Below are 17,033 nucleotides of genomic sequence, written 5' to 3'. Positions count from 1 at the left end.
GCTTTTAAAAATCAATGCAAACATTGAGATTACTGCAGACGTCTTTCTGACTCAGTGCCAGGTCCGGTCGGGTTTAAATAATAAATGACTGCAGACTAAATAGTATCAGATGTAGAGCAATTTCATTACAGGAATATTATTGTAGTATCTTGATGTCATTATTAAAAAAAAACAGAATGTCATTGAAACATTGTACTTAGATTTTGTCAACCCTTGTAAAATCCACACTTGTTTGTCTTTATTACAGTTTTTTATTACATTAGAGTTTTTACTGTTTCCTTTATGTATAAACAATATAAATTCAACAGAAGGTTTGTTGTTGCTGCAGGGGTAAGAAAACCTTCGCTCTTATGTTTGAATAAAAGACCTGGTGGTGGCGACGCTCTAGTACCCCGGGGCCAGGGGTAGCTCAGTGGTTAAGGCATTGGACTACGGTTCAGAACCCACAACCACCAAGTTGCCACTGTTGGGTCCTTGTTGGGTCCCTTAACCCTCAACTGCTCAGATGTGTAATGAGATAAAAATGTAAGTCGCTCTGGATAAGAGCGTCTGCCAAACGCCCAAATATCAATATATCAGTAGTATTCGCATGTATTCTGTCACTCAACTGGCAACCCAGTCCAGTGTTGGTTAGTGCTGCATTCTGATCAGCGGGAAGTTCCCTCTACACTGTGGAACAGACCGCAGGAATCTGCAATGCATTGCTCCTCAGGTTGTTCTACGCAAATTTTGTCGACCTGAATAGGTGAGGTTGAAAAATACTGAAGATGGTGTTTTTAACACTTAAATACATTTAAACAGTAATACAGTACTTATTTAATACCTAAATTAAATTTAATTTACAAGGATTTTTTGAGAGAAACCTTAGATTGTGAGTAACGCAGTTTGCGAGCGTTTTGCAAGACAAGCAAAGGTTGTTAATAAGCTTTGCCTTGTTAAACGAGTGAGTCTTGATTCACGAGTACTGAGTATAATGTATCACGCATGCGCTTCCCACCAAGCGACACATGATCACAACTGAGCCAATGGATCTCTCTCTTTCAGTGTGGGATTGTAGGTTATCGTCTCCCCTGCTCGTCTTAGTGCTCGTGCATCACTCGTATAGTTAACGTCCGTGTGCGTGTGTACTGTTTACTACAACACTGTGACCACGTGTGTTTGTGTGTAAAGCATCTTTTATATTGTTTGTGTATGATGACTTTCACTCACTCTCACTTACACACACAAGTTTACAGAATAGAGACTCACCTGTGCGCTTGTGAGAGTAAGAGTCTCCATCAGTAAACTGGTGTGCGTGTGAAACTTGTTCTACACAATAACGCCCCCCCACACCATTCCTCCTCCTCTCCTCCCCTCTTTCTCTCTCCTTCACTGCAGCCCCAACTCTTTTCAAAGGTTAAGTTCAGATTAATCTGTTTTGGGAAGCTGCCAATTGATAGTCATGGTAGTAACCATAGGATGAGTAATACTATTAACTACATTAGGATTGAGTGACAGAAACAAAAACCATGGTATTGATGAAGACATTGGATCAGCACCAGTGATGGTGAAGGGAGCGAACTTCAGAATAGAGCATCTGTTCTTGTGAATCAAAAGAAGCCAGTTGGGTTGGTGCTGCTCCCAGGAGAACTCTATCTGACTGGAGAGAGATCAGAGGCAGTTGAAGTGGGAAAGTGAATTTGATATGCAGCAGGTATGGGCTCATTTTACCCCCGGGGCACAAACCTCAAGCCCTTCATCACCCAGATTGTTTTAAAAGAAATTACTGTAATGAACACAGGAGTTAGCGAGCTGATAGCACATATTTCCCTGCTGAGGTAGCGTGAGAATTATCTGTTAATGAAACATCAGAACTTAGATGACTAGAGTCAGGCTGCTGATTTTATCAGATGTGTCTGTGTTTATTTCCCTTTTCAGTTATCAGGGATGATGGAATTCTTCCAGCTGAGAGCGACTGTCACAACAGACCAGACCAGTGTGTTCATTGGGAATTAAAATGTTTATCACCATTTATGGTTCATTTCAGCAAACACGCACACACACACACACACACACACACACTGTAAAACAATGAATACTTTTGCAAGAGCAAGTCAAATATCTTAAACCATTTTGTATGAATAGAATAAATGCAGTGTGAATGAAAAAAATACACTGATGATGATATTATTGTCTGGACATGAACTCGCTCAGTCCTGGTCGCTGTGTCCATGTGACCAGAGCTCAATTAAAGGTCAAAGGTGAGTCCAAGAGTTCCACTGAGGGAACTGATCGACGTCTCCATCCTGCTGCAGTCGCTCCTGTCCAAGAGTCAGTGTCACTCTGAAACGAAGACGCACCGGCTTCTGTGCACATACACACACACACACACACACAATGGAATGAATAATATGTATAATATTTATTCAACATACAAAGTAAAACTATATAGGCAATGAAATATATAAGTATAATATTATATGATAGTAACATTAAATAAAATTTTATTTGTATAGCGCTTTTAATAATTGTCTTTATCGCAAAGCAACTTTACACAATCATAAGAATTATGGAAGTAGCATCAAAATATCTGACACTAAATCAGAGATCACATGTTCTAAACTCACATTTACTTTGTACAATAACACTATGATCTAGAACAACCTCAGAATAAACCCTGTGACCTTACCTGAAACCCATGACCTCTATGACCCTGGGTCTCAGAATGACTTGATTTTGTTTCTCAAACTAAACTTATTTTAGCTTATTGACCTTAGAATGAACTCCGTGACCTCGGAATGAACCCCATGACCTTAAAACGAACCCTGTCTCACCTGAATCTCATGACCTTTACGACCCTTGGTCCCAGAATTACTTACCTTTGCTTCTTAGAGTAACCTTAGCAAAGGATTGACCTCAGAATGAACTCACTGACCTCGAAATGAACCCATTGACCTTAGAATGAACTCTGTCACCTGAGAATGAACCCTTTTTTAGTTGAAACTCAAGACCTCTGTGATGCAGGTTCTCAGAATTTCATCTCTATCTTTCTCAGAGTAACCTCAGTATTAGCCTTGACCCTCATAATGACCTCAGTGACCTCGGAATGAACTCACTGACCTCAGAATCAAATCTGTAACCCCAGAATGAACCCCCATGACCTCAAAACGAACCCTTTCACCTTGATCTCTATGATCTGGTTTCCTATATTTCCCAGAAATAACTTTGCATTACCTTTTTTGAACCCAGTATAACCTTTCTGACCCCACATTGACCTGTGTGACCTCTTAATGACCCCAGTGAAATTTCTGACCTTAGCATAATTTATGGCATGGTTCATACCCTGAGTGGGTTGGAGAGGAGCAGTATCTGTGAGAGAGCAGCAGGGGGCAGCAGAGGGCTAAATGGAGGCAACGTGCTCCCTGTAGCAGCCTGCAGCCTCACACACATATTCTGACAGGGAGAGGGAGAAAGAGAGAGAGATACAGACGGAGATAAGATGAGTGGTAGATGAAGAAAGTGACTGCAGAATAAAGTGTAAGTTGTTTTGGAATGTCACATGGTCACAGAAGAGTGATACTTATTATGCATTACTAATTAATCTGATTGATTTATAATATAAGGTAGAACTATGCAATGGTTCTCAGCGTAAGTGTTTTTACTTTAGGAACAGCCGCCAGGAAGAGGAAGTCAGAAACAGGAAGTGGTGACGTGTTAACCACAGAGACAATGATGACGGCGACATCAGGGTGAGACGGAGGAGCTTCTTTAGTGAAGTGCAGAGAGACATGGACACCACGATGATTAAACACTGTTATAGGTTTAATGTGACCTACAACACACACACACACCTCAGTTTATTAAATAATTCCTTTAGTCTTTACGTTGGTTTAAACTCGTCGTATTCTCCCACACTCCCATCTTTCACTGTCACTCACTGGGCTTAATCGAGTCCAGAGAGACGCTGATGTCGGCGAGGGATGAAACGGGGTGGGGCTTAGGAAGACCACCTGATGCGGTCAACTGATTGATGTTTGAAGATGATCTGGACTGCAGTTCAGGATCTCTGAAGAGAAACACGAGCAAGACCTCAGAGCTTAAAGCCACAGAGAGAGAACAGAAACACACTGCACTTCCCCTCGTTCACTCACACTAACGCTAATACTGATGCATTATGGGTACTGTAGTCCTGATCTCTGTAAGACCTCTCCATGTGTCCTGTCTCACTGGGAACGTTCACCGTGTCCTCCAACTGCAAGCACACACCACGGATGAGATCTAAACTGAAACTTGTGTTTTTATTATAATAAACTACATTTATAATATCAGCTCAACTACAGACTTTAAACTCTGAACAAATAAGCAGTATTATGGGATGGATTCACACAGTAGGATATAGTCACGACAACAACATGCCACTAAATAAAAGCCTTTAAACACTATTGTATTTTAAGTGTAACACAAACCTGTAACAGTTCATCAAGGTAAGATTTCACCCCGAGTGTGTTTCTGCTTGAATCTGAAAAAAAATCATTAATATTTTCATTTGAAAACAGTACAAGCCCTCAATGAATTTTAGACACAGTACTGTGTGTAAGTGTGTGTGTGTGTGTGTGTGTGTGTAAGAGAAGAGTGGGTACCCTGTATTTTCTGCTGTTGCTCCTCTTGCACAAGAGCTTTGCTAATCTTCACTTGGCCACAGGGGGCACCATCACCGAGCACTGACAAATCAATCAGGTGATAAGACTTCACAGGACTCAATGCTACAACACCAATCAGAGAACAGGAAACAATACAGAACTGTAAGCGACAAATCGGAGAATAGAAAACGTTACAGAACTGTAAGGGACTAATCAGACTACACCATGCTGGCCCCATATAAGTAATGTGTGATGGAACGTTACCCTGCATTGTGTCCATCTCTGTCTCTGGTTTCGGTGTTTTCTTCCTGTACAGAGTCATCACATGTGTGAGTTCATCATTTCTGCGCAGAATCTCAGCTACACACAGACACACACACACACACACACATACAAACACGCACAGAGTTGGTGATCTGGCATGAATTGGGGAGAATGAATAACACATAGAGGGGAAAAGAGAGTGAGAGTGAAAGAGTGTGTTTTAAGATAACCTAAAGCCTCATCATTGTTAACAGTTTCACTGGCCAATCGGAAAAGGTTTGATCTCAGCCTATCACAGCGCTGATACAGATCCTGCAAACACACACACACAGAAAGTGCATCATTTTATCAAATTTTAAGTTGAAAACTGATGTCAGAGAAACATCTATTTTTACACAGACACATACACAGACACACATACCTGCATCTCCAAGGTGTGTTGTGGAGGAGGTTCTTGATTCAGGAGTAGTTTAAGTTGTGATGCGCACGTCTCCACTTCCTGAAGTGTACTAACACGTCTGCTCTCCTTCTCGATCTTCTCCTGCTCCTGTCAGACACACACACACACACATCAAGAATTTAGTCCCCAATGTATGTTTACAGCACAGTGTTTAAATATAATAATTTACAGGTTAAGATTTACAGATTTGGGGTTACAGGTTGGAGTTTACAGGTTTAAAGGTCAGGGTTTACAGGCCAGGGTTCACAGGTCAGGGTTTAGGGTGGTCATATTAAGTTGTACAGGTATTTGTTTACAGTTAAGGGGTTTACAGGTCAAGGATTACTGACCAAGAAGAACAGGTCAGAGATTATAGATCAAGGTTTAAAGGTCAGAGTTTATGGGTCGTGATTTACAGATCAAGATGTACAAGTCATAGTTTATAGTGCAAGGTTTACAGGTTTCTTTTTTTCAGCTCAGGGTTTACAGGTCAGGGTTTGCAGGTCAGGGTTTACAGATTGGGATTTACAGGTTAAGTTTACAGATCAAGGTTTACAGGTCGGGATTTTAAGTCAGAGTGGAGTTTCCAAGTCAGGATTTACAGAGTGGGATGTCCAAGTCTAGGTTACAGAGTGGGATTTCCAAGTCAGGGTTTACAGAGTGGGGTTTCCAAGTCAGGGTTTACAGAGTGGGATTTCCAAGTCTGGGTTACAGAGTGGGGTTTACAGGTCAGGGTTTACAGAGTGGGGTCTACAGGTCAGGGTTTACAGAGTAGAGGTTACAGGTCAGGGTTTACAAAGTGGGATTTCCAAGTCAGGATTTACAGAGTGGGATTTCCAAGTCAGGATTTAGAGAGTGGAGTTTACAAGTCAGGGTTTACAGAGTGGGGTTTACAAGTCAGGGTTACAGAGTGGGGTCTACAGGTCAGGGTTTACAGAGTAGGGGTTTACAGGTCAGGGTTTACAGGTTGGGTTTACAGTGTTTACAGAGTGGGGTTTACACGTCAGGATTTACAGAGTGAGGTTTACAAGTCTCGGTTACAGAGTGGGATTTACAAGTCAGGGTTTACAGAGTGGGGTTTCCAAGTCAGGGTTTACAAGTTGGGGTTTACAAGACAGGATTTACAGAGTGGGGATTACAGGTCAGGGTTTCCAAGTCAGGGTTTACAGAGTGGGGTATTCAAGTCAGGATTTACAGAGTGGGATTTCCAAGTCTGGGCTACAGAGTGGGATTTCCAAGTCAGGGTTTACAAAGTGGGGTTTACAAGTCAGGATTTACAGAGTGGGGTTTACAGGTCAGGGTTTACAGGTCAGGGTTTACAGAGTGGGATTTACAGGTCAGGGTTTCCAAGTCAGGGTTTACAGAGGGGGGTTTACAGAGTAGGATTTAAAGAGTGGGGTTTCCAGAGTGGGGTTTACAAGTCAGGGTTTACAGTTCAGAGTTTACAAGTCTGGGTTTACAAGTCAGGGTTTACAGAGTAGGGTTTACAAGACAGGATTTACAGAGTGGGTTTAAAAGTCAGGGTTTACAGAATGGTGTTTACAGGTCAGGGTTTCCAAGTCAGGGTTTACAGAGTTTGGTTTCCAGGTCAGGGTTTTCAGGTCAGGGTTTCCAGAGTTTGGTTTCCAGGTCAGGGTTTCCAAGTCAGGGTTTACAGAGTTTGGTTTCCAGGTCAGGGTTTTCAGGTCAGGGTTTCCAGAGTGGGATTTTCAAGTCTGGGTTACAGAGTGGGATTTCCAAGTCAGGACTTAAAGAGTGGGGTTTACAAGTCGGGGTTTACAAGTCAGGATTTATAGAGTTGGATTTCCACATCAGGATTTACAGAGTGGGGTTTACAGGTCAGGGTTCACAGGTCAGGGTTCACAAGTCACAGTTTACAGATTGGTGTTTACAGGTCACTGGTCTGGGTTTACAGATCAGGATTAGACACACAGACACACACCTCTTGTAGTGTGCTCTTTATCAGTGTGTTAGCCAGCTGCAGGTCTTCTGCACGGCTGCTCTTCAGTAACTGTGACAACAGCTGGAAAAAGCAAATTAAATATCAGTTCCAGATCATGTGACTGGTTAATGAGAGTTAAAGTCACACGCTTACCTTTGATTTATCTTCATCATCAAACACAGACACTTCCTGTCGAGGGGACGGTGGGGGCAGGGCGATGGTGTGAGGAAGCTTGGGGTCTTTCTTCACTATTCCTTTAAGGGAGAAATGTGTTACACTAAACCACATGCTGGAGTACGAGTGCACAAGAACACTGACTGTAGATTCCAGGTGAGGTGTGTGAGGGGATGGGATTACCTCCTCTCTCTCTGTCTCTCTCTCTCACACACACACACACACACACACACACACACACACACCTGGTCAGGAGTTTGGTTCAGTAGGTGCTCTCTCTCACCTTGTCTCTTTAGCATGCTGTACGCCTCCTGCACCTTCGGCTCATCCTTTAACCACTGAGTCCAGCTGTACATAACCTCTGTCACTCTCTGCTTCACCTCGTCTGTGCTCCACGCACCCAGATACTACACACACACAAACACACACACACACTGAGGTAATCTGATGATACACTTGTGACTGTTAAAACACTGAGTGTGTACTGTGTGTGTGTGTTTAAGTACCTTTGGAGACAGAACTTTAATGAGTTCATTCAGGAATCTGAACTTCGCTGCTTCATTGTGGAAACGTTTCCCACAATTATTCATACACACCTCCAACAACTGCAGACAAAACACACACACACACACACACACACACACACACACACACACACACACACACACAAGTGTTTGGTCAGCAGGTCTGTGTGTGAGTGAGTGCAGTGGAATTGTGGATAATGTCATACAGTGAGAGCCTGAAGAGCTTCCTTCTCCTGAGGAGACTGGATCTTATGAGCCAGGAGACGTGTTGCCATCTGGGGCCTGCACACACACACACACACACACACATAGAGTGTATCACTAATGTAAACCCCATGCTCATCATCAGCAGTTCATGTCTCACGTGTTATTTGTAATTCCCAGTTTCCAAGTGAAAACATCTCAGCTTGAAATTCCAGCTTGTGTTATAGTGTACACACACACAGGTATTAGCTTTAGCTCAGTTAGCACACACCTGGAACACCTGGAGCCCTGACCCGATGATGTCACTCGTCACATCTGCACTAGACAGTGTTGTGAGGAGACCCGTGTGCAGCACAGTTACACACAGCACATACTGCACTCAGGGCTATGTCTCAGGTGTGTGTGTGTGTGTGTCTTTCTCCGGAGGTGTAAGGGGTAAGTGTGTGTCTCACCCGTCGGGGTGTGTGTACGTGTTACTGTAAGTGTGTGTGTCTCACCCGTCGGGGTGTGTGTGTGTACATGTTACTGTAAGTGTGTGTCTCACCCGTCGGGGTGTGTGTGTGTGTACGTTACTGTAAGTGTGTGTGTCTCACCCGTCGGGGGGTGTGTGTGTACGTGTTACTGTAAGTGTGTGTGTCTCACCCGTCGGGGGGTGTGTGTGTACGTGTTACTGTAAGTGTGTGTGTCTCACCCGTTGGGGGGTGTGTGTGTATATGTGTTACTGAACAGATGGAGCCACGCCAAATAGCCGCGGCCGTGTGAATGGCGTACGAATGGCGTACGGCTGCCCTATGTACGCCGTAATCCCCCCTCCTTTTCCTTTAAGAAAGGCGTGTCAAGATTTCACAGTAAACACGCCCATTCAAGCCCTATTTATGCATTTACCTGGTTCCACCACTAGATGGCGCTTCGTTCTTAAGGACACGTTAACACAAGCCAGCAAATGAGTTGCAATCACGTGATTTTAACAACCCACCTCCGCCGAACTGACGCTGCCAAACTGCACTAGAGATGGAGATGACGGATTAATGAACTATTGGCGGTGAGTGGTGTTTTAATTTATAAAATTTGTTTGGGATTAGTTTACAGTTTATTTTACAGTTTATTTTTTTTATCGGCCGATTTGTAAATCACTGGCAGCACCAGCAGCGGTCAGATGTAACTTTAGATAACTTAATGATCTGTTTACCAAGTCTGAAGTTAACATTACAGCTTACTGTCAGTGTCACAAACTCACAATGTCACTCCTCTTTTAATAAAAAAGACGTTAAAGCTTCGAAAAATACTATTAATGTCCCTATTACAAAAGTTGCACTACCCAAGGAAGAGTGTTTGTGCTCTATGAAAATACCTTTAGAATCTGACCGCATGTTGTCTAGATAAATTCAGCATTTATTTATTCTTTAGGTAAGACTTAATCTGCAGGTTATATCTGTGAATATAATGTGATGCAGTTCATGAAGGACACAAGCTGAGGATAGATGTACAGGAGCTCGCGAGCTAAATGCTCATAACCAGGTTTATATTTTTCTCAATTTGGCCGTGACTTTGCGCGGTAGCGCGAGCGCTTAGTTACCGAGCTGGATAAAAACTCTGAGGTGTTTATCAGTTAAGGGGAGGGGGAGTTGTGTGTGTGGGGAGGTGTGTGTGGGGGTGGGGGCTTTAGTACTCGGGAAGTTATAGTTTGGTTTCAGAGATGAACTAATGTATACGAGTGTTATATCGCTTAACTTATTTGTATGAAAAGCGCGTTAAGTAAATTCTCGGTTAATTCAATGCAGACGATAATACAGACAGACCGGGGTTAACACTATCAAAGTTCAATGGTTAAAGTTAGCCCAGTTTATTTACATTCCAGAATTCCCCAAAACAGTATTTTACACACTCTGTGGTGTAGGTTTACTAATATCTTTTATATTTATTACAACTAGATATTCTGTAAAGTTTATTTATCTTTGTCTTCACTAAATTCTCCTGTTTTCTTTAATCAGAGCTCTGCTGTGGAGGATTGGGGGGGTCAGACGGATGACGGTTGGCCTTTTGGAGCTCCTGGAGGAGCCTGAACAAGCTGTTGAGGGAGGTCAAGTCAAGTCAACTGGTACCGTACACGTGAGTGAAATTCTTACGTGCAAGCTACACAAGCAATAGTGGTGTACAATTATAAAAATAAATATACATTTGGATAATACATTAGTAAAATATTGTGCAAGTGTTATTAAAAAATATATATATATATATAAAAGATAATAATAAAAAAAAGTGAGCATAAGTATACACATATACACATACAGAATATACACACATATACACGTCTATATATATACATACATATATATACATATATCTACATACATACATATACAGTATATATATATACATATATCTACATATGCACATACACACATATGCATACATGTATATACCCATACACACACGATTGTGGGAGTGTGTCTACTTGTGTATAATGTACTGTATAAGGAATGTCCGCAATGAATGTTGTGCAAAAAGGCAATTATGTGCAGTATGGAGTGCATAAAGTGGCTTAGTGACTATAAAGTGACAGTGTGAAAGTGACAGTGTAGTGTCAGTGGAGGTCAGTGTTCAGTAGTCTGATGGCCTGAGGATAGAAGCTGTCCCTCAGCCTGCGGGTTCGGGACAGGATGCTTCCATACCTTCCATACCACGGGAGCAGTTTAAATAGGTGGTTACTGGGGTGACTGGAGTCTTTGATAATCCTCCTCGCTTTCCTCAGGCACCGCTTCCTGTAGATGTCCTGGAGGGAGGGAAGCTCACCTCCAATTATTCTTTTCGGAACACCGTATCATTCTTCTCCAGGTGGGTGAGGGCAGTATGTAGATTCAGGGCTATGGCGTCATCAGTGGACCTGTTGTGGCGGTATGCAAATTGTAGAGGGTCCAGTGAGTCCGGCAGCGTAGAGCAGATGAAGTTCCTGACCAGCCTTTCAAAGCATTTGCTCACGATGGGGATGTGATGGTGGAGGATTTAGGTACAGGGACGATGGTGGCCATCTTGAAGCAGGCTGGGACTACAGACAGGGAGAGGGAGAGGTTGAAGATGTTCATAAACACTCCAGCCAGCTGAGCCGCGCATGATTTAAGGACACAGCCGGGGATTCCGTCAGGACCAGCGGCTTTGCGTGCGTTCACCTGTCTGAAGCACTTCCTTACATCCTCTTCAGATGTGTGCGCACTGACGTCATCCATGATGCGTTCGCTGTGCAGTCTCATGTTGTTTCCTGTGTCGAATCTAGTGTAAAATACGTTTAGATCCTCACACATAGAGGCCGTGGTCTGCGGTGTGCTGGTTTTCTCTCTGAAGTCCATAATTGCATTCAGTCCCTGCCATATTCTTCTAGGATCATCAAATTGTTGTTCCACTTTGTCCCTGTACTTACGCTTCGCAGACTTAATAGTCTTCCGAAGTTGATAGGTGGCGTGTTTATATTCCAATGTGTTAGCAGAGGCAAAGGCAGAATTCCGTGCTGCCAGTGCCGTGCGAACATCACTGTTTATCCATGGTTTCTGGTTTGGATAAATTTTTACTGTTTTGGATGGAACAACGTCATCTACACATTTCCTGATAAATCCACAGACTGAGTCTGCGTATTCATCAATGCTGTCTGCAGCCATTCGAAACATTTCCCAGTCCACGTGATCAAAACAGTCCTGTAACATGGAATCTGATTGGTCCGACCAACAGTGCACCGCCCTTAGGGTTGGAGCTTCCTGTTTCAGCTTCTGCCTATAGCTTCATTTTAGCCGTGCTGCGTAAGAGACGAGTAGTGACAAATTCATTACTAAATTCATTAGTGATAAGTGATTAATGTCCCATCAGATCTTTGGGGACGTTATACTGGTTAAATGACTGAAGACATACTGATCCGTATGAACAGATATTTGTTCCAGATATTATGCGTTATTAATCGATTTGTTATGTCAATTTTTGACTATCAGCGAAAAAAAACATCAGCGAAAACATTAAAAATATAACGAAAACAAACTCAAGCAGAAGTTAAATTTTAAGCTTTACTTTGCAGCAAAATATTATCCACCAGTGTATTAAACGGGAATAGATAAAATACACCGTAATGTAAAATACTGTACATACTGTAGCCCGCATTTGTATTCCGTACCTACAACGAGCGGTATAGATAAATTACAGATGTTACCGTGTCTTCAAATTCAAATTCAAATTTTATTTGTCACATACACAGTCCTACACAGTACGATATGCAGTGAAATGCTTATACGACCGCCGGTGGCCTTAAAAAGAAAATAAAAAACTATATATAAGGAATAAATATTAATAAAGAAATAAAATACAAAGAAAAATAAATGTAACTAGTAAAATTAACAACTGTACAAATAAGGGCATGTAAAAATATCACAAAAATAGAATATAGGAATATCGGGGGGAAATATATATATAAAATGTTTTTAAATGTTTTAAAGTGGCATTGAAATGTCTTAAAGTGTCAAAGTGTCATGTGCAATGGCAGGTAAACATGTATTGTATAAAGTGACATGTGCAATGGCTTCAAATATGTAAATATGTATTGCATGAATGTGTCCATGATTGTCCAGTCAGTGTCAATGTTTAAAAGACATTACTCCTGTGTGGTGGTGTGATTGAGAAACCTTATCGCCTGCGGGAAGAAGCTCCTCCTCAGTCTCTCTGTATTGGTCTTCAGGGAGCGGAATCGAGAAAACAGAGAAAACAGTCCATTGTTGGGATGGCTGAGGTCCTTCACGATCTTCCTGGCTTTGGTCCAGCACCGCTTGCTGTAGATCAAGTGCAGGTCAGGGAGCTCGGTGCGGATGATGCGCTCAGCTGATCGCACCATCTTCTGTAGAGCTCGCCTGTCCTGCATGGTGCTGTTTCCAAACCAGGTTGTAATGTTTCCCGGTTGATGTGACAGGACCATGACAGGTCCTGCGTGATGTGAACACCGAGGTATCTGAAGCTGTCCACTCTCTCCACTGGGTTCTCATTGATGATGGGGGTCTGGTAGTTCCTCTCCTGCTTTGTACTAAAGTCCACTATCAGCTCCTTTGTCTTGCTGACGTTCAGGAGGAGACTGTTCCCTCTTGCCACCAGTTCTCCAGATTTACAATCTCCTCTAGGTAGGCCGACTCATCATTGTTGGTGATCAGGCCCACCACAACAGTGTCATCAGCAAACTTGATGACGGCGGTGGAGTTGGTAGTGGCCACGCAGTCGTGAGTGTACAAAGAGTACAGCAGGGGGCTCAGAACACAACCCAGAACACAACCCTCCAGTGCTGAGAGTGAGTGAGGCTAAGAAATGTCCGCCCATCCTTACTGCCTGTGGTCTGTCAGTCAGACAATTGGAGATCCACTGACACATTGATGAGCTGAGTCCCAGGTGCTCCAGCTTGGTGGTGAGTGTGGAGGGAATTATGGTATTAAATGCAGAGCTGTAGTCAATAAAGAGCATTTTAACATAATTCCCTTTCCTAGTGTCCAGGTGAGTAAGTGATGTATAGAGGAGATGAGAGATTGCATCGTCTGTGAAACGGTTCTGGCGGTATGCAAACTGTAGTGGGTCCAGTGTGTCCGGTAGTGAAGAAATGATGAAGTCTCTGACCAGGTGTTCAAAGCACTTCATCACTACTGAGGTGAGGGCTACAGGGCCATAGTCATTGAGAGAAGCAGGATGTGGTTTCTTTGGGACAGGAACAATGATGGACTCTTTGAAGCATGTGGGGATCACCAACTGAGATAAAGAGATGTTAAATATCTCAGTAAACACAGGTGCTAGCTGGTCTGCGCAGGCTCTGAGGATACGGCCTGAGATGCCGTCTGGTCCTGCTGCTTTCCTGGTGTTCACTCTCTTGAAGGCTCTCCTCCCGTCATGCTCGGTGATGATGAACGCGCTTCCGGTGCTGGCAGTGACTTCCTGCCTGCAGCCGTTAGCATTAGCATCGCTAGCGTCTTTGGCTGCAGCCTCGAAGCGAGCATAGAAAGTGTTCAGCTCGTCTGCCAAAGTCGCGTCCGCGTTCGTCATACCGGTTGTTGGTGTTTTAAAGTCCGTAATTGTCCTTAATCCCTGCCACAGGCTCCTAGAGTCACTCTGTTGAAGTTGTGACTCTAGTTTCCTCCCGTAGCGCTGCTTCGTCTCTTACCGCCTTCCGGATGCTGTATGACGCAGCCTTGTACGGTTTCATGTCCCCCGACGCGAGTCCCGTGTTGTAGGCAGCGGTGCGAGATCTCAGAGCGTCGCAGATGGTTTTATCCACCCACGGCTTCTGGTTGGGAAACGTTATGATAGTCTTTTTCTCTACGGTATCGTCCGCTAATTTCCTAATGAATCCCACAACCGCTTCCGTAAACACGCTGACGTCATCGAGTGCATCCTGTAACGCGGCCACCGACTGGTCCGTCCAGCGCGTGACCTCCCTCTGAACCGGAACTTCCAGTTTCAGCCTTTGTTTGTATTTTGGCATGAGGAAGATGGCGGCGTGGTCGGATTTACCAAACGAAAGGGCGAGATTGTGCCTTGTAGCCGTCCTTGACCGTTGTATAACAATGATCCAGTGTCCTTTCGCCCCTGGTGGGGCAGGTGATATGCTGATAAAAGTTTGGCGCTGCGCGTTTGAGGTTGGCACTGTTAAAGTCCCCCGCCACAATAAGCGCAGCGTGCCGGTGTTGTGTTTGATGCTGTGTAAGTGCCTCATGCAGCTCGCATAAGGCAGTGTCCGTGTCCGCTTGTGGTGGAATATAAACGGCACTAATTATGACCGATGTAAACTCCCGAGGTAGATAAAAAGGACGACACATGATGGACAGTAGTTCCAGATTTGGTGTGCAGGAACGTGTGAGAGGAACAACACTCGCGCTGTTGCACCAGCTGCTGTTCACCATTAAACACACGCCGCCTCCCCTTGACTTCCCCGAGTCCCGCGTCCTGTCCATGCGGTGAACCGAGAAGAACTCGGCCGGCTGGATGGCGTGGTCCGGCACCGCTGGGTTCAGCCATGTCTCGGTGAAGCAGAGGAGATTGCAGTCCCGAATGTCTCTCTGAAACTTTACCCTGGCCCTGAGGTCATCGAGCTTGTTCTCCAGTGACTGGACGTTGGTGAGCAGGATGCTAGGCAGAGGTGTGCAATGTACACGGGCTCTCGGCCTGTTCCTGACGCCGGCTCGTTTCCCTCGAGGCCGCCGCTTCGCGTCGCATTCTTTGTCCTCCCTCAGGATCTCTCTCGGCCAGCTCGGATCCGGAGTTAAAAACGTCGAATTGTGAGTACATTGTATACCAATAGAAACAAGAGTGTCTCTATCATAACTAATGTACTCCATGGTGGTAATTTTGCCGATTTTAAAACACTAAAAACTAACTTACAAAACAAAAACAGAGAAAAGGTGGTCGGAGCAGTCGTGACGGCAGCATAAGCATCATGGGTTGTGTATTGAGTGATTTAAATCTGTTTTATGAATCGTTTTTTATCCCTCTTTTTTACCACATCATCTATTTATGAAACTATGTTGATGTAAGTTATGTTGTATATATTAAATATAGTAACCGGATGCTTGGACACTGCAGTTAACTGAAGCAGTCAATGCTCCATCTGGCGGAATTATACAGCATTGCAACCATCTTTTTAGAAAGCGCATGGGGGCGTTTATGGGGCGGGGCAACGTTAACTACGTCATCGCGGGGGATCACATTCCGTGCACGGATCGATCATGGTCCTGTCACGGTCCTGTCATGGACCTATCATGCTCCAAGCGGCTGTTTGACGTGGCTCCCACTGTAAATGTGTGTACGTGTTACTGTATGTGTGTGTCTCACCCGTCGGGTGTGTGTGTGTGTGTGTGTGTGTGTACGTGTTACTGTGAGTGTGTGTCTCACCCGTCGGGGTGTGTGTTAACATGCTGGTAGAACTCCTGCATGCAGTCCCATCTCTCAGACACGTTCTCAGGATCCGTCACTTTATCTAGAACATTACAGAAGTATACCACTGGGTTACATAACACACACACACTCACACACACTCACACACACACACACTCTCTCACACACACACTAATACACAGACACTTACACACACACACACACACACACTAATACACACACACTCTCACACACACACTAATACACACACACACACACGTACAGACCCTCAGTAGACTAGAGGCACACACACACACACACACACACTCACACACACTCTATCTGCTTACACAGTATCAGTGAAGCACGTGATGACAATCTGATTTCTGTGTGTGTGTGTGTGTGTGTGTGTGCATAAGAGGAATTGACAGCTGAGACCACGTGACCACACTGACACACACACACACACACACACACACACTCAGTGCTTCCTGTTTTCAATCTTCAGTATTATAACTTTACTTTATTTACCATTAATGTTCTTATAACACAGTGTGTGTGTGTGTGTGTGTGTGTGTGTTTAATATACTCAGTCTAACACCACCCTGTGTGTGTGTGTGTGTGTGTGTGTTCTGCTCCATCACTCGCGGGTTTCCGGTATTTAATCAGCAGTTTGTTTACTTGTTTACTCTGATTATTTATTTATTTATTTCTGCAGATGAACCGCTCGCGCACACACACACACACACACAGTGAAGAGTTTATAAAGTTACACTTACTGAGACACGCGAGCAGAAAGTCAACACTCTGTTCTTCCGCCATGTCCGAGTGTGTGTGTGTGTGTGTGTGTGAGAGAGAGTGTGTGTGTGTGTGTGTGAAATGTTACGAAAAAGAAGCCGCTATACACTATGTTCCGTGCGCGCGCCTCGAGCTCGTCATGTGACCCAGCGCACGAGACACACACACACACCGCTCTGTGTACACTCCCAAAC

General features: G+C 44.0%; 1 protein-coding gene across 1 annotated transcript; it reads right to left on the bottom strand.

The window, feature by feature from the left end:
- Positions 1-1,351: 1,351 nt before the first annotated feature.
- LOC128507049 (ADP-ribosylation factor-binding protein GGA2-like) lies at positions 1,352-16,917 on the bottom strand. The gene is made up of 17 exons (XM_053477681.1): positions 16,821-16,917; positions 16,060-16,144; positions 8,169-8,244; positions 7,945-8,043; positions 7,722-7,845; positions 7,418-7,518; positions 7,265-7,345; positions 5,305-5,430; positions 5,114-5,195; positions 4,884-4,979; positions 4,620-4,742; positions 4,446-4,498; positions 4,131-4,231; positions 3,918-4,045; positions 3,642-3,811; positions 3,322-3,432; positions 1,352-2,345 (listed from the first exon to the last, which is right to left on the bottom strand). The coding sequence occupies exons 1-17, from the start codon at positions 16,861-16,863 to the stop codon at positions 2,235-2,237; spliced, it is 1,710 nt and encodes a 569-aa protein (XP_053333656.1). The 5' UTR covers positions 16,864-16,917; the 3' UTR covers positions 1,352-2,234.
- Positions 16,918-17,033: the final 116 nt, after the last annotated feature.

This window comes from Clarias gariepinus, chromosome 18 (assembly GCF_024256425.1).
Source record: "Clarias gariepinus isolate MV-2021 ecotype Netherlands chromosome 18, CGAR_prim_01v2, whole genome shotgun sequence".
NCBI classification, from domain to species: domain Eukaryota; kingdom Metazoa; phylum Chordata; class Actinopteri; order Siluriformes; family Clariidae; genus Clarias; species Clarias gariepinus.
Note: the sequence above shows the minus strand (reverse complement) of the source record. Positions and strands in the feature narration are given on the sequence as shown.